The sequence below is a fragment of the Sinocyclocheilus grahami genome, unplaced genomic scaffold (assembly GCF_001515645.1).
Source record: "Sinocyclocheilus grahami isolate Dianchi unplaced genomic scaffold, SAMN03320097.WGS_v1.1 scaffold56.1, whole genome shotgun sequence".
NCBI classification, from domain to species: Eukaryota; Metazoa; Chordata; class Actinopteri; order Cypriniformes; family Cyprinidae; genus Sinocyclocheilus; species Sinocyclocheilus grahami.
Window position 1 is genome coordinate 3,182,376 of NW_015505235.1, and position 22,843 is coordinate 3,205,218.

The window sequence follows — 22,843 nt, forward strand, 5'->3', positions numbered from 1 at the left end:
TCTGTCTTAATGTAGAAAAGCTGTGTATCTTCTTTTAATCCTTCCTGACCTTACACTTAACCAATCGGCTGGCATCGTGGAGCGTGTGAGGAGGAGGGAGGCCAAATGCTTCTGCATTCATATTCACATTCTTCCAAATTATATAACTGGGAGCAGTGATTGGATTTCTCAATTCATTTCTGCTGATTCAATAAGGTCATTTGAGCCGCGCGTAACCAAACAAGAGCGCCGTGCAGCACGCTTATGTGAAAAAGACAGTAATGCACTTATTTTCCTGCCGGAGTGAAGAGGTCTGGCAGGCATCCTTTCTATTTCCTGAATCAATTAGCTTTACTTGATGCATGACATTCATAAGAAAAAAAGGCGCCCACAAAGGAGGCATTGTGCCGTGTCTATCATGCTAAGAATACATACTACCATATTCCGCTCATTGAAGCATTGATAATGAAGAATGAGAGCAACACAATGGTGAGCTAAACACGAAGCGTGCTGACTCTTAAAATAAGACAGCTGGACAATAACATGAAACATACAGGCTTGTGTTTAGCTTTCAAAGCCTGGGCCTTATGGGATAACACATGTGGAATGAGCCCGTCTGGGTTTGCTTCGCTAAATCTATTTACAGTATGCCCTTGAATTTGATTTATTTATTTATGTTTTGTTCATAAATTTCCAGAATGGAAGACCATATAATGTTGCTACATTTTTAATAGTCTTGCCTACATAGACCTTTAAAAGCTATTATATTTGTGTAAATTACATTTACATGTATGCATTTGGCATTTTTAATGTAGTGGATTCAGCATATTTGTAATCATATTTTCATATTGACTATTATACTATTGACTATGATAATTATGTTTCATCAAATTATACCATGACTAAAGTGTAACCGAGGAACATATTTAGTTGTAGTAGTAGTGCTACATTTGAAAACATTTATCATAATATTATAACATATAATTGAAAAATAATAATATAAAAAATATTATTCATTTGAAATAAGAAAGGAAAAAATAAAGTATTCCAAATGCTTAAACGTAAATGTAAATGCACACTACAGTTTTGAGACCGCTAATTCATCTTGTAAAATAAGTTTGTACTAAAATGCTATTTATCATTTTTATAATACAGTTATACACTAATACAATACAATATAGTTTTTATAATACTTTTATAAATATTTTACAAATGCATAGTTATATAATATATTATTGCTCATAAATTTTTAATTGTTGATATTTTGCAAATATTTTAGTTATGATTATGGTTTATTTAAAAAAAAAATTCATTTATAAGGTGTACGATAGGACAGTAAGTCTGCACTTTAAATAGTTTTTGTCAGTACATATTATATAATATATATGTATATTATAAAAATAAGTAAAATATGGTGCTAACAGAGACAAGGTGACAAGTTTAAATCCCAAGAAATAAATTTTTTTTTATTTGATTTTATTTTTGTGGACTTAAACTTATGACCTTGTCAATGCTGTCACAAGATGAGCAACAGAAAATTAATTGTCTCAAAAATGCAGTCGCATCTTTGTGGTGTAGATGCCCTTAAATGATTTCTCTTTAATGTGTAACTAAACTGCATGTTTCTTTCTGAAATGCCTTTGCTAACAGCACAGGTCCTGCTCGGACAGGCGTCTGTGCCCTTCTGTGCTCCGTACCTGTGACTTCCATTTTAACTGAGAGCTTTGTGGGCAATGAGGGTGTCAGTCCACCGTGAGGGGCAGTCATACCTTGGTCACCGCCGTACACCTCCAGCATGCTGTTGTTCAGGGACACCTTCAGAGGAAAGACACAGAAAGTAAGTCTAGATTTACACACAGACATTAAATCTTCACCTTGTGTAGTTCTCCTGCATGTACGTGATCTTTTATCCAGTCTATTTTGCTCCATGTGTAATACGTTTGGTGTTTTGTTACATTCATGATTTTTGACGCAGACTTTCTGTATATTAAGAGTAAAAACCTAAAACACCAGACATTATCTGTTCAACAGGCTTAGACTTCAACTTATTATACACTGATTTTGAGGAATAAAACGTGTTGATTACAGCTGGGAGTGCTTCATTTTTCCAAATGAAAGCATAATCAAATGTCAAATTTAAGATTATTGGAGTACACTTTACTAGAAATGACAGCTTTTCTACTTCAAAATTTCACATATAAATCAATGCTGTTTCTTTGTAGTTGACATTTACTAGCAATTTCTGAGTTAAAAAAAAATTTGTTTCCATTTTTTATGCAGATTCAGTATGTTTGAACTGAGCAGAGAAAATCAGCAAAAAGATGCAGCACTTCAAGAGACAAAAGAGGGCGCTGTGGAGCAAGTGATTTTTTTTATTTATTTTTTTGCTGAACAATAAACAAGTGTTATTTTAGTAGAACTGGGATATTATTATAGTTTGTATTACTATTTTGAATTAGTTTTGATTTTCTATTTTCATTAAAATTTTTGTAAAAGTTTTTGTAATTTTGTTGTGGTTTTGTAGTTTATTTATTTATTTATTTAATATCTATATAGTTTTATACTTTTCAGTTATTTTAGTACAAGTTTAAATTTAAGTTAAATTTTTTTAAATAGATAATACATATATATTAAGTTAGTTTATTATTTTTTATATTATTATTACTACTGTTATTAACTATAATACTATATATTATTATTACTATTATTAATTATTATTAACTATAATAAGCCTGAATTGAGTTTCTTTTTTTTTCTTCTTCCCTGACTGCAAATCCCACAAAAGCCAGAGCTGTGGAAAGCCAATTTCTGTCAGCGTTATGGATGAAAAAGCGACGTGTACAGGATTAAAGAGGAGGTCAGAGCATTACAGGACGACAGAGGCGGCAGGCATTATAGTGTTTCCTCCGCTCATATACGCTCTCCGTTATCTCAGTGGGGGAAAGAGCTCGCATATCAACATGAAATATTGCCACGGCCCCTTGACTGTTCGCATCATAATCGCTTCAATCCATTCCCATCATGTTAGCAGATATGTTGACACGGGGAAGCGGCTTGATGTGTCGTGCTGTATGACTAATTAGAACGAATTGATCCGTTTAAGCATGCTATCATTTCTGAACAAGTCCACTGGGAGAGAAGATATTAGCTCAATCCGATGCTTGACTGCTTACTCAGATACAAAACTCTCGCTCGCTCGTTCTCTCTCTCTATCTGCCTTATTCGTTCCCGTCATGCTCTTTATTTTGCTCAATAGTATCACATACCTCTCTAGTGAGTTCAGGTGTTGCTGTAATCACGACTCAAGAGATGCTTTGTCCCTCCACAGACGTCAGTATGACCTTAACAATTTCATGCTGGTCTCACACATACTTGGGCCACTTGAATGCGCACATGCTTACCTAAAGCTTTTCTCCTTCTGTTTTGGAGGAGTGATCACTCATTAGCATAGTCGGGCTCTTCTTAGACATACCTCTCTGCATGCCGACATCATTACCAGACTAATCTGTATTGTTCCACTGTTTAAAGCCTGAGATTTAAGTCTGTTCCTCTTTGACTCTCAGCTGGACTCAGTGTGACCTCACGCAAAGACAAACCCCTTTTCACAAGCATACCAAAGACCAGCACGTGTTTGTGTTATTAATGTGTTTAATTCTTTATATATGAATGTAGCTTACATTTTGGATTCAGACATGTTTTATTCATCTAAATATGTGTATATTTATGTACTTAAATGTCCCTGATTTTGGCATTTTCATTTCATGTTAACACTTTACTGAAGGTTTATATGATGCATTAATAATCTAATTTTTATAGTTATATTATAGTTTCTATAGTTATTATACTTTTTCTAACACTTTATAAATGTTTTATAAATAATATAAAATTGCATAATAATATAATCTAGTACATAATATCATTATTGATATTGATATTATTCAAATAATTATACTTGTAACTCCTTATGATTTCATATAAAGTACATCTTTCAGTGGTCATCAAGACTAAAATTATTTTAGTGATGAAATATTTATTTATTTGCAATAATATAGAACTTAATATTATAGAATTTATATTTTAAAATGATAGAATTTAATACTTTGAGTCTACTTTGAGTTAACAACTAATTACTATATAGATATATATATATAGTGTTGTCATGTAAATAGATATATTTACTTGATATTTTGACTTTAGTACTATACAATTTTGATATTTTTAAATTTTATATTTCAAAATAAATGTAAAATGTTTATATTAATATTCTAGAATTATTCTAGATATATTAGATACAGATATCTTATTCTAGAATATTGTACAACTTAATGTTCTACTTTGAGTTAATAACTCATAACTATGTTTTGTATTATTTATTTATTTTTATATATATTTTGACTTTAGTTCAGTAACATTTTGACCGTGATTAACAGAAATTAATTACAATTCCTTCCATACTTTTTACACCCCTATACACAGGTCATTATTAAAAACACGACGTAACAGTTCAACACAGTGAAGAGATGAACTTGACTTATACTTACATTATTTTGCATTATGATGCCTGGCTCCATACAATCCAAACCCCCATCTTTGAACCCGGTTTCAAGGCTAAAAAGATCATCAATAACTTCATCCATTGGAAACTAAAAGAAAACATTGATTATAGCGCACTCTTTGTCCTCCGTCAGCAGTGGTTGAATTTGTCAATCTAAGATGTTTGTTTGCTTGTTTTGAGTTTCATTTTCACTATCATCAGTCATTGTGTCAATGCAGAGTAAAAGTGTGAATAAAACCGGGCCACTAATCCAATAACAGACGATTCATCATCTCAGAAAGACGACTGTGATGAAGAAGCACCTCTTATCAGAGCAGCTGACCTATCCTTTCATTGTCAACGTGATCAGAGCTGAATGTTTGAAGTTATTGATGAGTAAACACACACACAGGTAGATGAGATCACAGGAAGTACTCACCTCGCTGTCGTGATTGTTGGCCAGCGTGAGCAGGGTGATGGGGCTTCCTGGCGTGCTGCTGTCGCTCACGGGTGGCATGTGTCCATTACGCATGACTGGCACCGTTCCCAGGGCCTGGCCCGGGTGAGGATGGCCGACCAAGTGGGCCTGGCTAGCAAGCTTGCTGCCCAAAGTCAGGTACTGCTTGACCTGCTGGGCCTGAGTCTGGTGGAGGTGGTACTTGGAGTTCTCCAGGTGATTTTGAACCTTCAAAAAGAAGAGAAAAAATTGCATTTTTAGGTCTTATTTGTCTATAAATGATGTCTTTATGCGCAAGTGTCTTTCATATCACTTTTTTCCCCAACATCTGTGCAACCAAAACCAGCAAGAAAAAGGCAGTTTATTCAGCTTATTTATGCATATAACAAACCCAACATCTAATTTTAAGCGCATTACCTGCTTAAAACATTCTTAACCCGTGACTTAAAGGGATAGATCACCCAAAAATCTAAATTTAAAAAAAGAATGTTGGTAACCAAGAAGTTGACGGTAGCCACTGACTTCCATAGTATTTTTCCCCCCCTTACTATGGAAGTCAGTGGGTACCGTCAACTGTTTGGTTACAAACATTCTTAAAAATATCTTCTTTCATGTTCAACAGTTGAAAGAAACTCATACAGGTTCAGAACAACTTAAAGGTGAGTAATAATGACAGAATTTTCATTTTTGGATGAATTATCCCAGTGAAATCCAACATCAGCCAAAAAAATACGCAATATGCTGGACAGTTGACCCAAAAAATCATCATTTACTCACCCACATGTTGTCCTGTACGACTGTGGAACACAAAAGAAGATATTCTTTTTTTGACTATTCAGTGAAAGTCAATGGGCGCCAATATTGTTTTTGGACCCCATTGAGTTCCATTATATGAACCGAAAATCTTCCAAATGTCTTCTTTTGTGTCCTGCACAAGAACGGAAATCCTACAGGCTTGGAATGACATGAGAATGAGTAAATAATGACAGCATGTGAACTACCCTTTAACCAAGCGCCAAAACGGCCCTCGTCTTGCGCAAGTCAAAGCACAACATAACAAGTCCTTACGTTGGAAACTCGAGCTCCGTCTCTCATCTTGTAGAAACTACAGTCAGTTAAATGTGGCATTCTCAATCCCTGTACGTCCACTAAAGTAGGATCCCAAGCTGTGGAGAGGAAACCGAGTGCCTGTCCCCTCTTGTCCCTGTCCGGTCTTTATAAGCAAGCAGGAGGATCTCAGTGACCTAATTAGCACTAAGGCCAGGCCTTTCCTTTTTATTGCAGGTCGTAGTAATCACCTCAAGCAGAGATATTACTGATCTGACAGGTTTGATCACCACAGGGCCGAGGTCTTTTGCCTATATCACTAATTCGCTGGGACCGCCCAGTTCTGTTTGCGTGAAGCGGCCAATCCCAGACTTCCCCCTTCTGCCACTTCTGCTTCAGGGGGTCCGAGACAAATACTGCTTGTTCTGTGCGGTTTCCAAATGACCCAGGGGCCCATCTCTGGATCAGTCTCACTAGACAACATTGTCTTGTATCTGTTCTCAAAAACTAACTGTCGTGAACCCGGTCGCTCCTCTAATTTTAGTCTATAAGATATCGTAAAGTTAAATATAGGAGGGAATCATTCATTCAGGGTGAAGGAGGCGACCTCTAGTAGTCATTATTATGTTGTCTACACTCACAAAAGCACAACTGTTGAGTTACTTTTATGGCGCTCGGAGTATTTTCAGAAAAATCCAAAAATGAACTTTTACTGACCGCTGACCTAAAAACAGTCAATTGTGTGAAGTAAAGTTATGTTTAATTTGATCAAAATGGCTGTGTGCTCTAACAAAAGAGGCGTTTATTACTCACGATCGTTGAATTAGAAACATTTATTGGACTGCAGTCTGTATCGCCCTTCAATGGAAATCTTAAATGGAAAATATTATCCCATACGCACCGAAATAGTTATTTAAGCCCTTGAAGGATGAATCCGAAGACCAAATTGGATCTTCTATGCCCTTCTGACTGCGCATTCAACAGTTCAGCGGAGGTCTGTCTCTGTTTATCAGCCATTGCAAAGCTCTTTTCATTATGCACACTGGATTTGGCTTCAAAAAAGACCTAAGAGTGTAACTTCTCTCTTATCCCAGGCAAAGGTGAAAGAAGCCATTGTGTGTCTGAGGGCTCATCTCTGCAGTGTGGAAGGGAAGGGTTATCCTGGTTGTGTTAGAGGGCCACGTCCTTGACTCGCATCTCCCCTGTCTGTTGTTAACGCAGGATATATGACTATTAACTAATTACAGCCTGTAATGTGATTGAAGTTGAAGTGATTTTGATTACAAATGCAGTGTAGACAATGAAAGCACTGTGTGAAGATGCATTAGACACCATACTTAGACACTCTAGAAGGTTCATTTACTAAACATTCAGCCTGCAGATTATGAGCTGATTTTACATTAACACGTAGTTTATATATTTTTCACTGTAGGCTTTCCAGCACCCCTTAGTGTAAATTAGATTTGCTAGTTTATAAACCTGTTGTTTTCCACTTTTAATAATGTTTATATATAATAATGTTTGTAATAATGTTACTAAAGTGTATTCATTCAAATAACTTTGTGTGTGTGTGTGTGTGTGTGTATAGATATATAGATAAGCCCATTTAGATAAGAACAGCACATAATAGCAACATATTAAATTAATAATTGTATTTTATATTATATTATTCAAAGGCACAAAAAGCAATGATGCAATGACAGACAAGCAATGACTGTATGGAAATACATAAAACTAACAAACAATTTCTTCACCTTTTGCAGATGGTCACACAAATCAATTTTAAATTAATATATATATATATATATATATATATGTATATAAAAAATCCTTTACCTTAATTTGGACTTTAAGTGTGCATCTTGATTAGAAAACCTGTAAGAGTGTCTTGAATGGCGAGGTATAATCTATTGTGCTTGTGTTGATGTTGCATAATTTTGTTTCAGGATTAGTCAAGTTCTGGTTTCACTTCAGAAAAATCTGCGTTTTGAAACACTGGGGAGGGGAATGATTTTTACCGGCTGTACAAATTATGGACAAAACCTTTTCCTGGCCAAAAGGTCAGGTGCTATATTAAGTTGGAAAGAGAAGTTAAATCATTGCAATATAAACTTTTAGGATATGTTTTTACTCTGACAGATGGGAGTCAGAGCTGTTCTTTTTTTGACTTGTTTTGTTTCTGAAGAAATCAGTTGTGCTATACTGAATATTCCTCCTTAGCATCAATGCTGTTAGACCACAAAAGTTTCTGAGGGGAAGAGAAAGTAAAACACACACACACACACACACACACATTCACTAAAAGAGCAGAATCACATTCACATCAAGTATTGTTCCTTTACCTTAAAAAACAGGTTTAAGTTTGTGAATTTATAATTTTATGCTGTCTTCTTGCTATTTTGATGTATGTTACAGCAGCAATAAACATATTTGGACAATTTAATCAGACTCAAAAATGCAAACCATCAAAGTATCATTAATTTTAAATATAGCTTTCTTGTATTTTAGATATTTATATTTTTATATTTATTATTAAAATATTACATGCAATATGTTTATAATATTTTCTAAATTTTAATTTTTCTCAATAATAATTTTAAACATATAGCTCTAGCATCATATTGACACATGTGACACTTTTTATTATATTATTTTAAAGACATTTTGTTTTAATTTTATTTGTGAGAGTAACTAAATACTTTTTAGCCAGTTCACATTTGTAGTCATTCTATGGCTTTTTAAAACCTGTCATTTACAAGATAACCTTCTACAAAATATTACAGATATTTATTAAAATTTAACATTTTTGCTAGAATCATAAGTATTCAAATAGAATCATATTTTATTATACCATCTTTGTCCATTTAACAAGGAACCAGCCTAAATATATATAATAGATAACTACATTTATGCATTAAACAAATGAAGTGTGCGTTCAAGGTATAGATTTTATAAGTGTGTATTCATTGGGAATCAAACCCATGACCTTGAGTGCCATACTGTACTCTACAAGTTGTGCAACAGGAAGTAATCTCTCCAAAAAAACTATTTCACAGATTTAGAGTAACTAAAGTTCAACCTGAACTCACAAAGGTTTTCATTAAACCACAATAAGCAGGTTTCAAAACCATTTCCAAGCTTGTTTTTTTTTTCATCAACAATTACACTGAAGACACACAAACAGTATTTGAAAAACTCTCATCCCAATTTCTCTCTCTTTTGCAGCTACATACCGGCAGCAGTTGAATCTCAGTGAAAGAGATGATTTTAACCACACAGCAGCGGCTCATGGTCCAAAAGAAGGCTTTCAGGTATCACGCAAGCAACATGCACAAACGGCCTGCATTCTTGCCCTTAAACCACAACCCAAGAGGACTTGGAATCACTCAGTCCAGTGTGAATGCAACCCGGCTGGGAAAGCAGAAGGATAACTAAGTGTGTGTGTGTGTGTGGCTTTCCTGAGCTGTGTGTGCATTAATACTGGCCTGGAGAGGAAGGCATGACACATCAGCTTTCTCAGCTCTTCAGCTTCCTCTGTATGGAATCGTTCCTGCTCTAGTGGTCAGCCAAAGGCCTGACGGAGGCAGAATATCAGGTGCTAGAGACTCTGAGCGTTTTGTTCTTGGTGCTTCCTGTCTGACCATCTTTACAGCCTTACTCAGCACATTCCCCTGAGAGGTTATCTCTTTAGCACACACGATGTACATAAAAATTAATCAAACGAAACACAAGTGTGGACACACTTGCTTGCATGTGCACTCGTAAGTAGTGTAGTGCACACACGTTCACTACACCAAGTACACTCAAGGCCAAAGAAGTGCATAGTGCTGCTTGCTGAAGCCTCTTGGGTTAAAATTACTGAGCAAAGCTTGGCTGAAGCACATTGTTTTGACTGTTTTTCATTCAATTTTGTTTTCCAGGGCAATTTTTTTTATATTGCACCATGGATTATTTTTTTTTTAAACTAATTTTTAGCAGTGTCAGTGTTTTTGAGGTGAGGCAGATGAGGAAGCCTATTTCTGCCTCAAAGTAAAAATAAATAAATCACATTAAAATAATATAAGAAATAATAAAATTGTGAATTAAAGTCACATTGCGAGATTTAAATTGGAAATTGACTCTTCGCAAAACCCCGCTGTGACGAGTGGGGCGGGGCCGAGAGCCGTGGGAACGGAGCGAGGCCGGTGGAGTAATTGATAATGAGCGACACCTGCACCACTCACCGGTCTCCTTCCCGTGACTACGAACGTTACACCCGCCCTCATTAGTTACTGTTGCTATGTCCGACAAACAATACCACTCTCACAGTACACATTTCGCAAGCAATGAAAAATTGCGACGCAAAGAGGAAACTGACAACGCGCCGACAGACAAGACAGAGCAGTTTACTTCTGGTATAAAACAAGTATATTTTTGTCATTTTTTAAGAAATTCAAACAATAAATACCGTTTTGTGACTCTGTCATGACAGATCGCTGTATTGCCTCAGTTCAAGCGTCAGTTCAAGTCTTTTCATATTTACTTAAAGCACGAGATAAACATGAATGAACATCAGAACGTATTTTATTTCAAGTGCAGAAAGACATCAGTACACACCATTTTTCAAGTGCACCGAAGTTAATCTACTCTCCTGTCTGATTTGTTTGTTGGACAGATTCGTCGTTATGATTGGTCAGCTCACCTGTCAATCAAGCTCTTTGTGAAGGGTCAATTATGAGAAATTAAGTTGCAATTGCTAGATAAAATATGCACTTTTGAGATATTATTGAGTCATATTATGAGATATAAAGTTGACATTTTAAGCATTAATTAGTACTTGTGTGATATAAATTTGCAGTTGTGCAATATGGAATCATTGTGAGATTAAAAGTCACAATTAAACAATATGAAGTCATAATTACAAGAAATAAATTTGCAATTGTAATATACATTTGCAGTTTTGAGATATGGCGTCATTATGATACCGTATCATTGTGAGATTAAAAAGTTGCGATTTTAAGCTAATTATTAGCAATTGTGAGATATGGAGATATGAGATTTAAAGTCGCAAAATTTGCCAAATAGAGAAACGAAATCTAAATTGGGAGGTATGGAGTCATATTGTGAGATTAAAGTAACAAGTTGGAAATATAAAGTTGCAATTATTAGAAATTAAGTAGCAAATGGGAGATATCAAGTCACATTGCAAAATATAAAGCCACAATTGAGCTATAAATAGTTGCAATTTTTTTTACTTGTGCTACAATAATATAAATTAATCAGAAAAATCAAGAACGGTATAAAACTAGTGTCTCAAATGCTGTAGATGGTTTGAACTCTTCTTGAAAGCAAGAAGATGCTTTGGAAAGTGTAGAAATCATTGCAGAGCTCTAAAGTAGACAGGACATGTGTATCAGCATCCTTTTGTTGCCTTGTTTCCTGTGTTAAAGGAAATGCTGAGGAAAGTTTCTAGTAATGGACCAGAGTGCCTTTGAAACCTGTGTGTGTGTGTGTGTGTGTGTGCGCGTTTGCCAGTGTTTCTGTATGTGTTTGTATATTTACTCCTTACTGAAATTCCTGGTTGGCCATTTTTCCATGTTTTTCTCTGGGCCCGGTCTGAAATCTCACCTTTGTTAGTCCCACATACAATATGTATAAAACATGAGCTACTTCCTGAAAGAGTTGGGCCGCTTCTGAGACAAGACTTCAAAGTCCAGCTCACACATCTGAGAGCTGTTTTATCCAAGTAGAAAAGGAATGCATAATAACCAGAAGACTTTAATGATTCATATATAAATTAAATATTACACTCATTTTGTGCCAAACTGTCCTCCCTGAGCTCAGTGCTGCAATCCGGTTTATCAACAAAAAGAAATATAGTATGTGAAAGATGTCCAAAATTTATACATGGATTCACCTGGATTCTCTTTCACTGAGGATACAGTGACCTCAAAACTGTAAGCAGTCAAGCCGCTCTGAAAATTAAGATTACTTTTTTTTTGGTTTGTTGTTAAATAATTAATCAAATAATCATGAAAAAAAGAATTGTGGTTTTTACAAAAATATTAAGCAAACACTGACTTTGATAATAATGAGAAGAAATGATTCTTAAGCAGCAAATCAGCATATTAGAATGGTTTCTAAAAGGATCATGTGACACTGAAGACTGGAGTAATGATGCTGAAAAATTCACGTTTGCATCAAAGGAATAAATCACATTATAAAAATTATTAAAATAGAAAACACTTATCTTAAATTGTAATATTTAACAATATTACTGTATTTTTAATCAAAAGTGAGCCTTGGTGAGCATAAGTGACTTCTTTCAAAAATATTCAAAATATATTGATCTTAAACCTTTAAACAATTGTTACCAAATGCAATGATATTCCTACATTTTTAAGCAAGACTTGCATGTCCAAATATTCAATGAATGGTCTACAGGCACACTTTTGAATATAAAACTCTGTTGTAAGCATCTTTACAAGACCCAACATACTTGAGACAGGTAGTGTCTGGCAGAAAAAAATTAAAATATTACTTGTTGGCAGTGTTACACAAACAGCTAGGCTGCTAATAGGTTTGTGCATTTACGAGAGGGATGAATAGAAATTTGGTTCCCCCAGAAAAGATGTAATTACGCCTAATGTGATTTTCGGTTTAAATCAATTAGCCTCTACTCCTTCAGGGACGACAAGGCAAACTGTTCACAGGCACACCTGAGAGGAATTCACTGTACCACGTCCCATTCAGAACCGTCCCTGTGCACGGGCAGATTTAATTGCAGACCCAATACAAACGGCGACTCTAAAACACATTTGTTGCTGTTACTAATACAAGCTATCCGCTTCAAATAACGCACTGAAAAGTAGCTGTAGTAAATCTGATCAATCAACTGCTTTCATTAGGAAATTTATCCTCAATGGTTGGGGGCCGAGCCACTTATCAGACACATCTAACCGTATCCCATGATCTTCTAACTCGACCCCCCACTTTGCACTGATCCCCTTAAAAACACAAAATGACCAAACTGAATCACATGACTTCCCTCCACACGCCAGACTCACAAAAAGGACCCAGCACTCTCAGAGCAAGGGCTTATGGGTAAGCTGTGCTTTTGAAAGGCCTTCTTTATCTGGGTTTGGGCTAATCACTGGGTTGAATCACCTAAATGGATTTGCCTGCACTGTTACTTTTTGGCTGTGGAGAGTTGTGTTATAACGACAGATCGTAAGTTAATTTCAGGTTTTATCACAGGGAAAATGGAGCGCTTGAGGATATTTCTGATGTACACAAACACAGCGAACAGATAGAAAGCAATATATGCATTAAAGGGTTAGTTCACCCAAAAATTAAAATTCTGTCATTAATTACTCGTGTTGTTCAAAACCCGCAAGACCTTCGTTCATCTTTGAACACAATTTAAGATATTTTTGATGAAATCTGAGGGCTCTCTGACCCTCCCATAGACAGCAAGGTAACTACCACGCAAAGAAAACAAAAATAACGACTTTATTCCACATTTTCATCTCTACTGCGTCACTGGCGCTTATCCAGATCCAGCGTAATGACGTCATCATGCCGGATCTGGGTCAGCGCCGGCGCCGCCACATGCTCGCGTCATGATGTGATGCAGTAGAGAAAAAAATGTGGAATAAAGTCGTTATTTTTGTTTTCTTTGCGCAAAAAAGTATTCTCGTAACTTCGTAACTTTACAGTTGAACCACTGATATCCCACGGACTACTTTGTCGATCATCTTGGTACTTTTCTGGACCTTGAACGTGGTAGTTACCTTGCTGTCTATTAGAGGGTCAGAGAGCCCTCAGATTTCATCAAAAATATCTTAAATTGTGTTCCGAAGATGAACGAAGGTCATATGGATTTCGAACAACACGAGGGTGAGTAATTAATGACAGAATTTTAATTTTTAGGTGAACTAACCCTTTAATGAATGTATATAAATGTACACTACTTTTCAAAATTTGGGGTTAGTATGTAGAGAAAGCAATACTTTTATTCATTAAGGACGCATTACATTGATCAAAAATGACAGTAAATGCTGTTCTTCTGAACTTTATATTAATCAAAGAATCCTGAAAAAGTTTCACAGTTTCCATAAAAATATGAAGCAGCACAACTGTTTTCAACAGTGATGATAAGAATATTTCATGAGCAGTAAATCAGCATATTAGAATGATTTCTGAAGGATCGCGTGACACTGAAGACTGGAGTAATTCAGCTTTGCATCACAGGAATAAATGACATTTTAAAATATATTAAAATAGAAAACACTTTATTTTAAATAGTAATAATATTTCACAATATTAGGGGCAAACATTGAGGGACAAGCCAAAGTTTAATACTTAGGCTTAGGGTTCTGTTTAAATTGCTAACATTAGGTATGATGAACTGTAAAAGCAAGCACCGCTATCTATATTAATATATACTGATTTACCATGGCTGGAAACTATATTATAGACTCCATATCAGACCAGACTGTTTTATTTCGAGTCTGCAAGCTCTCATGTCAATGTCTGGTCTGTCTGTTGTAAAATAACTGAACACAATCAATCCATTTTACTTCAAATGTCATGAAAGATTGAAACGGGATTAAATTTGGCCTTTAAACACAGACTCTTGCCTTATCTGATTGGAAGAATGTACATAAAGTGTCTAAACTCTTATTTATGAGTGTAAGATGAAAGCTGTATCAAAAGTTTAACAGGTCGTCGCTCCAGATATCCGCACAATTGCTGGCATTATCCTGAAATTTGAGTTTATGATGTGAGTGATCGTATGGCCTGTGGTCCAGAGTAAAATATATTTAACTTCACAACTTTTTTTTGTCTTCCAAGTGCACATAAAGTGCATTTGTGGGCTAAATTTGCAAAGCCCTGTTCAAAAGCTTTAGCTTGAGATATATTCATTACGGCTGAAATCTAATTGTGTAAAATGAAATAATGCAATAGCTGTTTAATGAAGACTAAGCAGAAAATTAGATCAACTTTGACCTTACCCGAACTAATAATACGCGGTTTGAAGAGCGACAAAGAAACGTTTGTGTCCACGTTCTCTTCAAGTCAGTGTCATTTATGTGTGTGTGTGTGTGTGTGTGTGTGTGTGTGTGTGTGTGTGTGTGTGTGTAGAATCTAAACAGCATCCATGTGCATGTGTGGACATACACAGAGGCACAAGTGTGTATCTGATTGTGCCGTAACATGCGTGACAAGTTAAAGCAGCCATGGCTGTCTCAAATAGTGTAAAAGCTTTCAGTCATCACAATGAGGCGCACACATCTACAGTAAGTATCACAGTAAATTTGTTTATATACAGTTCTGTTCAAACTACGCTCAACATTCTAGCTCCATTTCTACTCCGACGTCACTGAATTGACCTCAAATTCTGTTAAATTAAATTAAATGCATGTTGTTGCATTGCGTAGCTACTAGAAACAAAGGTTTAGTCACAAAAACCTATAAATATCAGCTCATTGACAGTGTTATCAAAAAGAGGGTGAACTTTTCATATTTCAGACCTCTTCTCTGTTACGACTTAATCAAATGAATTGTAATATCCAGACATTTCTTTAAAGATTAATATACTGATTTTGCGATTTAAATTGGATCATTGTAATTTCCTTCCACAGACTGGACTCTCCACACTCTCTCCCGAGCCAAATTGATTAATCAGCACAGCCTGAGTTGAATTTGATGGTGGAGTAGAAGAACAGACGCTAGTACAAAGTGACCAGTGTGATTGAATGAAAGGCCTTGTCCGTCTGGCTGGAACAGAGGCTGATCTTCTGGACTGTCATGAAGGAAATCACCTCTGATTTGTGGTGTATAATCAGTTAAGGTATTTTTGGGGTATGTTGGGAAATCGGTCACATACAACACGGCTGATACCACAAGAGAGAGGTTTATTACACAACAGGTGCATCATCTACAGCTTGCCCACAGAGTATTTTAAGCCACATGTCTGAATGTCATTGCATTAGGTAACAAAACGTTAAACCAAGTGGCATCTGTGAAGGAATGCTATAAGAGCTTTTCTCAGAATTAACTTCAGTATTCAAAGCCTTTTTTTTTTTTGCAACAATGCCGACTTGTTTTCATTTATCAGATTATTAATCAAAAATACTTGTTTTTATATATTTTTTCTAATGCAGTGAAATTGCATAGGCCTACACATTTATATAGAAGCCCATTTTTGCTTCAACAATAAAAAAACTCAATTGACTTTATTTATAGTAATTATGATTTTATATTTCACAATTTTGAATGTGTCACAGTATGATCAATATCTCAATATAATAGCTCTCAATGAACTATTTCTCATCTCACGTAATTGTGGCTTTATTCCACAAGTGCAACTTAATTTTTTGGAACTGTAACTAAAACAATGCAAACTCAATTATATTTAAAAGTGTGAATTTATTTCTAATAATAGTAACTTTTTCTCATTGCAATTTTATATTTCACAGTTGATGTGAAAATGTGACTTTATATCTAAACATCACTATCACACAGTATAACCTCCTGGTTATAAAATTTCTTATAAATCTCGCAGTTACTTTTTTATTTTATACTTTCAGGCAGAAATGGACTTGAGATTGATGTATGAGATTGATGTATGTTAAGTGTATTGATATCAATTATGCTTTATGAATGCTGAGTCATTTGTGCTAAACAACAATTCCTTTTCTAATTTCTTTCCTTCTTGAAGTTTGGCATTTTCACATGCCCAGAAGTCTTTTGAATTCCTATAAACCAGCGTAATGGCGTTAACGGCTGTCAAATGGTGAGAATGTATCTTTCAAACCACGCCACCACAATGACGAACAATAACACTCTCCATTGGAGGGAATCCCACATTCTTGAGGGGCTTTCGCTTTTTGTTTCTCATCTTGTTTTTATCTCAGCTGAGTACACGGGTGACGTTAATATGAGACGATGCTTCTCTTTTCATCACTTCAGGGTGCTCCTCAAACCAAAAGCCTGACTTTAAGACCTATTAGGTTATTAAGTGGCAGATATGGCACACCTAGGTATGGGAAAACCACCAAAGTCAATCCTGTACCGCGCTGTAGTGAGGTGGAGGGTGTTCGTCTGAGTATGTTAGGTTTGTAGTGAACCGTTACGAGGTATTTTAGCTCATCGCATGTTGGCATCTTGAACATTTGGACTTTGGAACATTTGGACAATTGAGTTTAGCCTGTTGTGTGCGTGAGCAGAGCTAATTGCACATGATACACAAGGACAACACGAGTTAAGACCACGAAAGCAGCACTGTAAACGCACATGCTTTTATTTACACACAAACACACACTTTGACAAGCCATGCACAACACCAAGACTAAAAATATGTAATATCTTGCGTTCTCTGCTCAAAAATGTTTTAATGTTCCCCTTCCCATCTGTAGATATTAATGTAATGCTTTAAATAAATGATAAAAAGAGAGTTTTTTTTTTTTTTTTTTTTTTTTTTTTTGGACATGTATTGAAATTTATAGAAGCATGTTTGGACATCATAGTAGTATTAAAGTATTTGTTTATTTATGTTTTTGTATGTCCAAAATATATAAAGTCCAAAAACCTAAGTAGCCATTTTTGTTTTCAAAATGTTATGTAAAAATGCACATGATCTTATGGCTGGTGTCACATTAGTCTAGGACACTTTAGAAGCCGAAAATATGAAGCGTAAAATGGCCCGTCACTATACCACACGCAACACCAATGATACAATTATGTGAATTAAATTATCTAGATTGAATTTACTTTGTCAAATGTAGCATAACACTGACACATTATATATGTTTTTTTATTATTATACAGCTAGTTTGTAATGCGATTTTTAATTTGATGCAACACAGGAAAGATTTGACGGAGAAAAAAACGTTCTCTGTTCCCTGAAGTTTGCATATATTGGCACTTTCTCCAAAATAATAAACTTTATATGACCAGCATATAAACAATATCTCAATCTACTCTGATTCTACTATACAAAGCATTAAATGCTGAATTGACTTACCGGACCGTACCAGTTATATTCCAGCATTTTGATTTTACGAATAAGTATCGCTCTTAAAAGCCAAACTGTCGCTCTCTATGGCACAACAATCTCACACATTACTTGTGTAGCCTCATCTGCGGGGACCTCTGAGCCATCGACGCCCGTTTAGCACTCCTAAGCTTACGACCTGTTGATAATGAACCTGAACCCATTATTTTGAGTCAATGAATTGAAAGAAATGGGGCAAGGAATGAAAGCCACAGGGCCAATTACTGGCACTCTTTGATGTATTATTCTCCCTCGCTCACTCAAATGGCTCTGCACATTTTGTCTTCATCCTCTGTTTTTCATTAATTCTTGTGTTGGGGTCAGAGTTCGGCCGGCTAATTGTGCAGACGGTCCAGCTTTGAGAATGGCAGCGATTCTCCAAAAGCTGACACCCTCTCTTGGCTGTGCTCAGATACCTTGCATTATGCCAATTAATCCAATTCTTTGATATTTTTTTCTTTCTCTCTTTCTTGTTCAACCTCTCTTTCTACCTCTTCTTTTGTAATGTATCATCTCAGAGTTATTGGGGGTCTTGGACTGACTGGGAGTTTGTTAGGTCAACTATAGTAACTAATAGTTTAGTGTGGTGACACATGAAGAGCTTTATTTTACATGCTGTATAACAACTCATAACCTACTGGGGAATGTTAAGGGAATTTATTTATTTATGTATACTTTATGTATTTACTTATTTTTTAAAAATCAGGTCTTTTACAGAAATCCCAAATTTTACTAAATATAGCAAAAATTGCTGTTCAGGAGGGCAACTTGGGGAAACATTGTTAATAATAAAGTATTAATTTCACTACATTTCATATTTTTATAGGAATGTTGTTTATATTTAATGTTATATTCACTCTTATATTAATTAATAATATAATATGATCTAATATAATATTTTATCATTTACTGTTATATTCCCAATATTATATTGAATACTGAAATTGAGCTATTTACAAACAAACAAATGTAAATAAATAAATACTTTTTTAAAATAAAATACTTAAAGTAATATAACTACTGTTTCATAACTTTCCTAGTTTTACATTCATAATTACTGGATTTCATTTACCATGAAATAAATAATACATTTTAATATCTTTGAGCTGAGCATAAATAGAATCATAATCCTTCATTATTAATTAAAAACATTTCAAATATCCCTGATATTTCTAGATTTGTAAAAAAAAAAACAAGAAACTCAAACATTATAGGAGTGAGTTTAGATTTTAGATTTCCTCACACCTGCACTCTAAAAAATGCTGGGTTAAATACAACCCAGCGCTGGGTAAAATATGGACAAACCCAGCAATTAGGTTGTTTTCAACCAACAGTTGGGTTGAATGTTTAACCCAACCTTCTGTACAACACAGACATAGACTCACTCTGATCAGAAGCCAAAGGTCAGTCTGGACAGACCGATAGTATCTTTGAAGAGTCTAGTTCTCTTGCCATTTACCATTTAATCAATACGATCAAAGCAATTCTATGTAGTGGAAAATCACATGCAAGATCCGTCTCATAACCACAGACAATAATGCCACTGTTTTATAATCATGTTAAAGATTATAATTGCATTTTGTTATAATAATTTATCATTTTATTATTATTATTTATTAATAATAATAAAATATTATTAGAATTTAAAATAAATTATTGCTATTATTATTATTATATTGATATAGCCCTTTTAATGCTCAAAATGTTAGTTTTTTTCTTCTGCAAAGCTCCAATAAATGGAATTGAAAAAAATCAGTGTTTTAAACAATCCCTTACGTGCAAGATTAAGAATAAATAATCAGAAAAAATGAAATTACAGAAGCCTATTTGAAAAATAATTGGGATTTTTTTTCATACTCTGGGGACATTTTCATGAAAACTGTTTTCTCACATGTCCTCCTATATTGCAGCAAAAAACAGTACTGTAATGTAAAATTTATTTTAAAAATTAATAAAAATTCAAACCAATGCTGTTTATACATCATGGTGTTAGGTCTATTTATTCAACTTTTTTTGAAATGTGATCTGCATGTTTTTGTCAGATTCACTCATTAAGACATGATCTCCTGCTCACATTCGCACTAAAGCACAAACAGCAAAGTGGAGGTACACATTCTGAAGTTTTATTTTACTATCACACTCTAAAAAATGCTGGGTTATTTTTTTTAACCCAAATGCTGGGTTCAGCTTGTTGGGTTATTTTATTGGGTTATTTTGAATATTTTTTACCCAGGTGCTGGGTAGTTTTTCTGTAACTAAGTTGCTGGGTCGTTTTTAACACTGGGTAATTTTTTTCTACCCAATCACTGGGTTGAGCCTGTCTCCGATGAAACAACCCAGCTGCTGAGTTACAGTCAGAGCACGGGCTTTTTGAGGCCTCTACAGGAAAGAGTAATAAATGTTCATCTTTTGATTATTGCTGTTGCTTCTAGTAATTGTGTGTGTGATTTTTTTTTTATTATTTTTTTCCCAGCCCATTTTAAGGCAGTAATATAATCTGTTCATCTTCCTCTGCTTTTATTTCCATCATCCCTTCGTTCCATCTGTCTTTCCTTCTTTTCATCCTTTCCTTCTTGTCCTGGACGATTGAGTTCATCGGAGGTGGTTTTTGTGATGCGTTTATAAATGCCACCATGTTTCTCTAGTGCTGCGCTTCAGCCACCATGCTTTAGCAATACCTGTTCACTGCAAAATAGATTTCATACCAAGTGAGTGCATAAGTATCAGTTTTATTTGCATATCAATGCAAATATGCAGTTCTATAAATGCATAATGCCAAATTGTTTACTTTTTGGTAGTATAAACATACACTTAAAATGGCACATGCAGACGTTGAATAAGTTGACACAACACCAATAAATGTATTTATATAAATTAGTAGCAAAATACATAATTAGCAAAAAGTAGGTGTTTAGGTTGCAATGAAACTGATTTAGTGGCCATTTTTTTCTTGCGTATTGTGACGCACATCTCAGTGAAGCGCGTTATCAAAAAAGGAATATAATGTAGGACGAGGACAAGTGTTATTTTAGAATATACTATTGTAGTTTTTGTTAATATTTTGATTTTCTTTTTTCTTTATATTTTCTCATTTCATTTTAATTTCAGTTAAAGTTTGTCATTTTGTAGTGTTTTTTTTTTGTCTTTTATATTAGTTTCTTCTATTTTATTTAAATATGTCTACATAGTTTTTATAGTTTATTTTATAGTTAATTTTTTTTAAGTTTTGGTTTTATAGAATTTAGTAAAAAAAATGAAAAATGTTTGAAACATTTTATTTTTTATTTCAGTTAATGTCTATTTCAAGTAATTAATTTTTGTGTGTATGTGTACTTGTTTATGCTACATTGTAAGGACCAAATGTCCCCACAAGGATAGTAAAACCTGACATTTTTGACATTGTGGGGACCGGCCTGTGGATAATAAACCTGGCAGGGACTCACCATTGGATTCTATTGATCACAAAAAATGAAACATGCACTGATAAATCGTTTACAATAACATGCATTTAAAAAATAGGGTGGATTTTCATTTCATGCCAATTTTAAACCATGTATGATGTTTCATGAAAGTTTCTGACAGCCATTTACAGGGCCATACATGCTGATGGTTTATTCAGCAGCATCACAGAGCACTAGCACTATGTTTCCAGTCATCTGCTGTGGCTTTTACAGATATCTGTTACGAACACCCATGCTAATCTACGCTACACAACTGTCTATCCCATTATACATCTGTTGACCTTGCCTCCTCCTGCCAGTCCAGTGGCTCGCAGGATGTCAGACACAATTTAGGTCTGAGCCAGATGGGGTGGGTGGTCCCTCTCACAGTCTGCTTTGGTCCTATTAGTCAGTCAGGATCCAAACAGCACCCCCCACATCTCCATCTCCCTATAACACATTTTCCCATAACCCCTCAGCTCCACGACTTGCCTCTGACACACTTGAGATAAACCTTATAGACAGGGGTCGTGTAGATACACACTTATAGATCTGTGCCTTCTTGAGTGAAAGTGTGTGTGTACGTCTGCCGTAGCCTCAAGGGACAGCGCGCTTCAGAGAGACGAGACTCTTTCCTCCAAACACAAGTAGTGCTGCAGTGTTTGAAATACACAGCCCCACACAAACACACACACACACACTTTAACACATGAAAGGCCTCTTGTGGACCAAAGAAACACAAGGCAGCTTTGATGTGCTCCAGCCTCTTCTATTCCCTTTCTATCCCCTAAAAATGACTGTTGCTTTGCTTTTCCGTCTGAAAACCTGATTTCTAGCTTTCTTCTTCTGACAGTTTTTAAAAGTGCAGCTGAAGTGTTTTTTTCTTTTGTCTGATCAATTTAAGCAGATCATAACTCATTGACAAATGATCACAAATTAGATGTATTATTAGTAGATTTTTTTTGTTAAAATTTTTATATATAAAGTTACTTGTGTTAAAACGGAGTAATTTTTTTATCATTTAAAAAAAAAATATATATATAGTATTATTATTATACATTTTATAATAAAATAAAAATATATATTTAAAAAAATTTTTTTAAATGAACCCGCCAACACTAGTGTTCTCTATTATTTATTTAAAAACAATTGTTACGTGTACTGCGTACTTGTCATAGCACTTGAATATTATTGCTCTTCTGTTGGTTTTCATTGCTTCTATTGTCCTCATTTGCAAGTCGCTTTGGACTAAATGTAAATGTTATGTAATATTTTATATATATATATATATATATATATATATATATATATATATATATATATATATATATATATATATATATTAT

The 22,843-nt window shown here is 34.8% G+C and overlaps 1 protein-coding gene across 3 annotated transcripts in view; it reads right to left on the bottom strand.

The window, feature by feature from the left end:
• LOC107584009 (transcription factor EC-like) overlaps positions 1-22,843 on the bottom strand; it is a 65,768-nt gene that overhangs the window by 26,807 nt on the left and 16,118 nt on the right. The window contains exons 1-3 of one of the 3 annotated variants that reach the window (XM_016270406.1): positions 9,251-9,418; positions 4,953-5,198; positions 4,521-4,622 (exon numbers count right to left, since the gene is read on the bottom strand). In XM_016270406.1, coding sequence (XP_016125892.1) covers positions 4,521-4,622; positions 4,953-5,198; positions 9,251-9,307 — 405 coding nt within the window. In that variant the 5' untranslated portion in view covers positions 9,308-9,418. Of the gene's footprint in view, positions 1-4,520; positions 4,623-4,952; positions 5,199-6,038; positions 6,279-9,250; positions 9,419-22,843 lie in introns of those variants that run through there. The other 2 variants (XM_016270405.1, XM_016270404.1) reach the window with 2 other exon arrangements.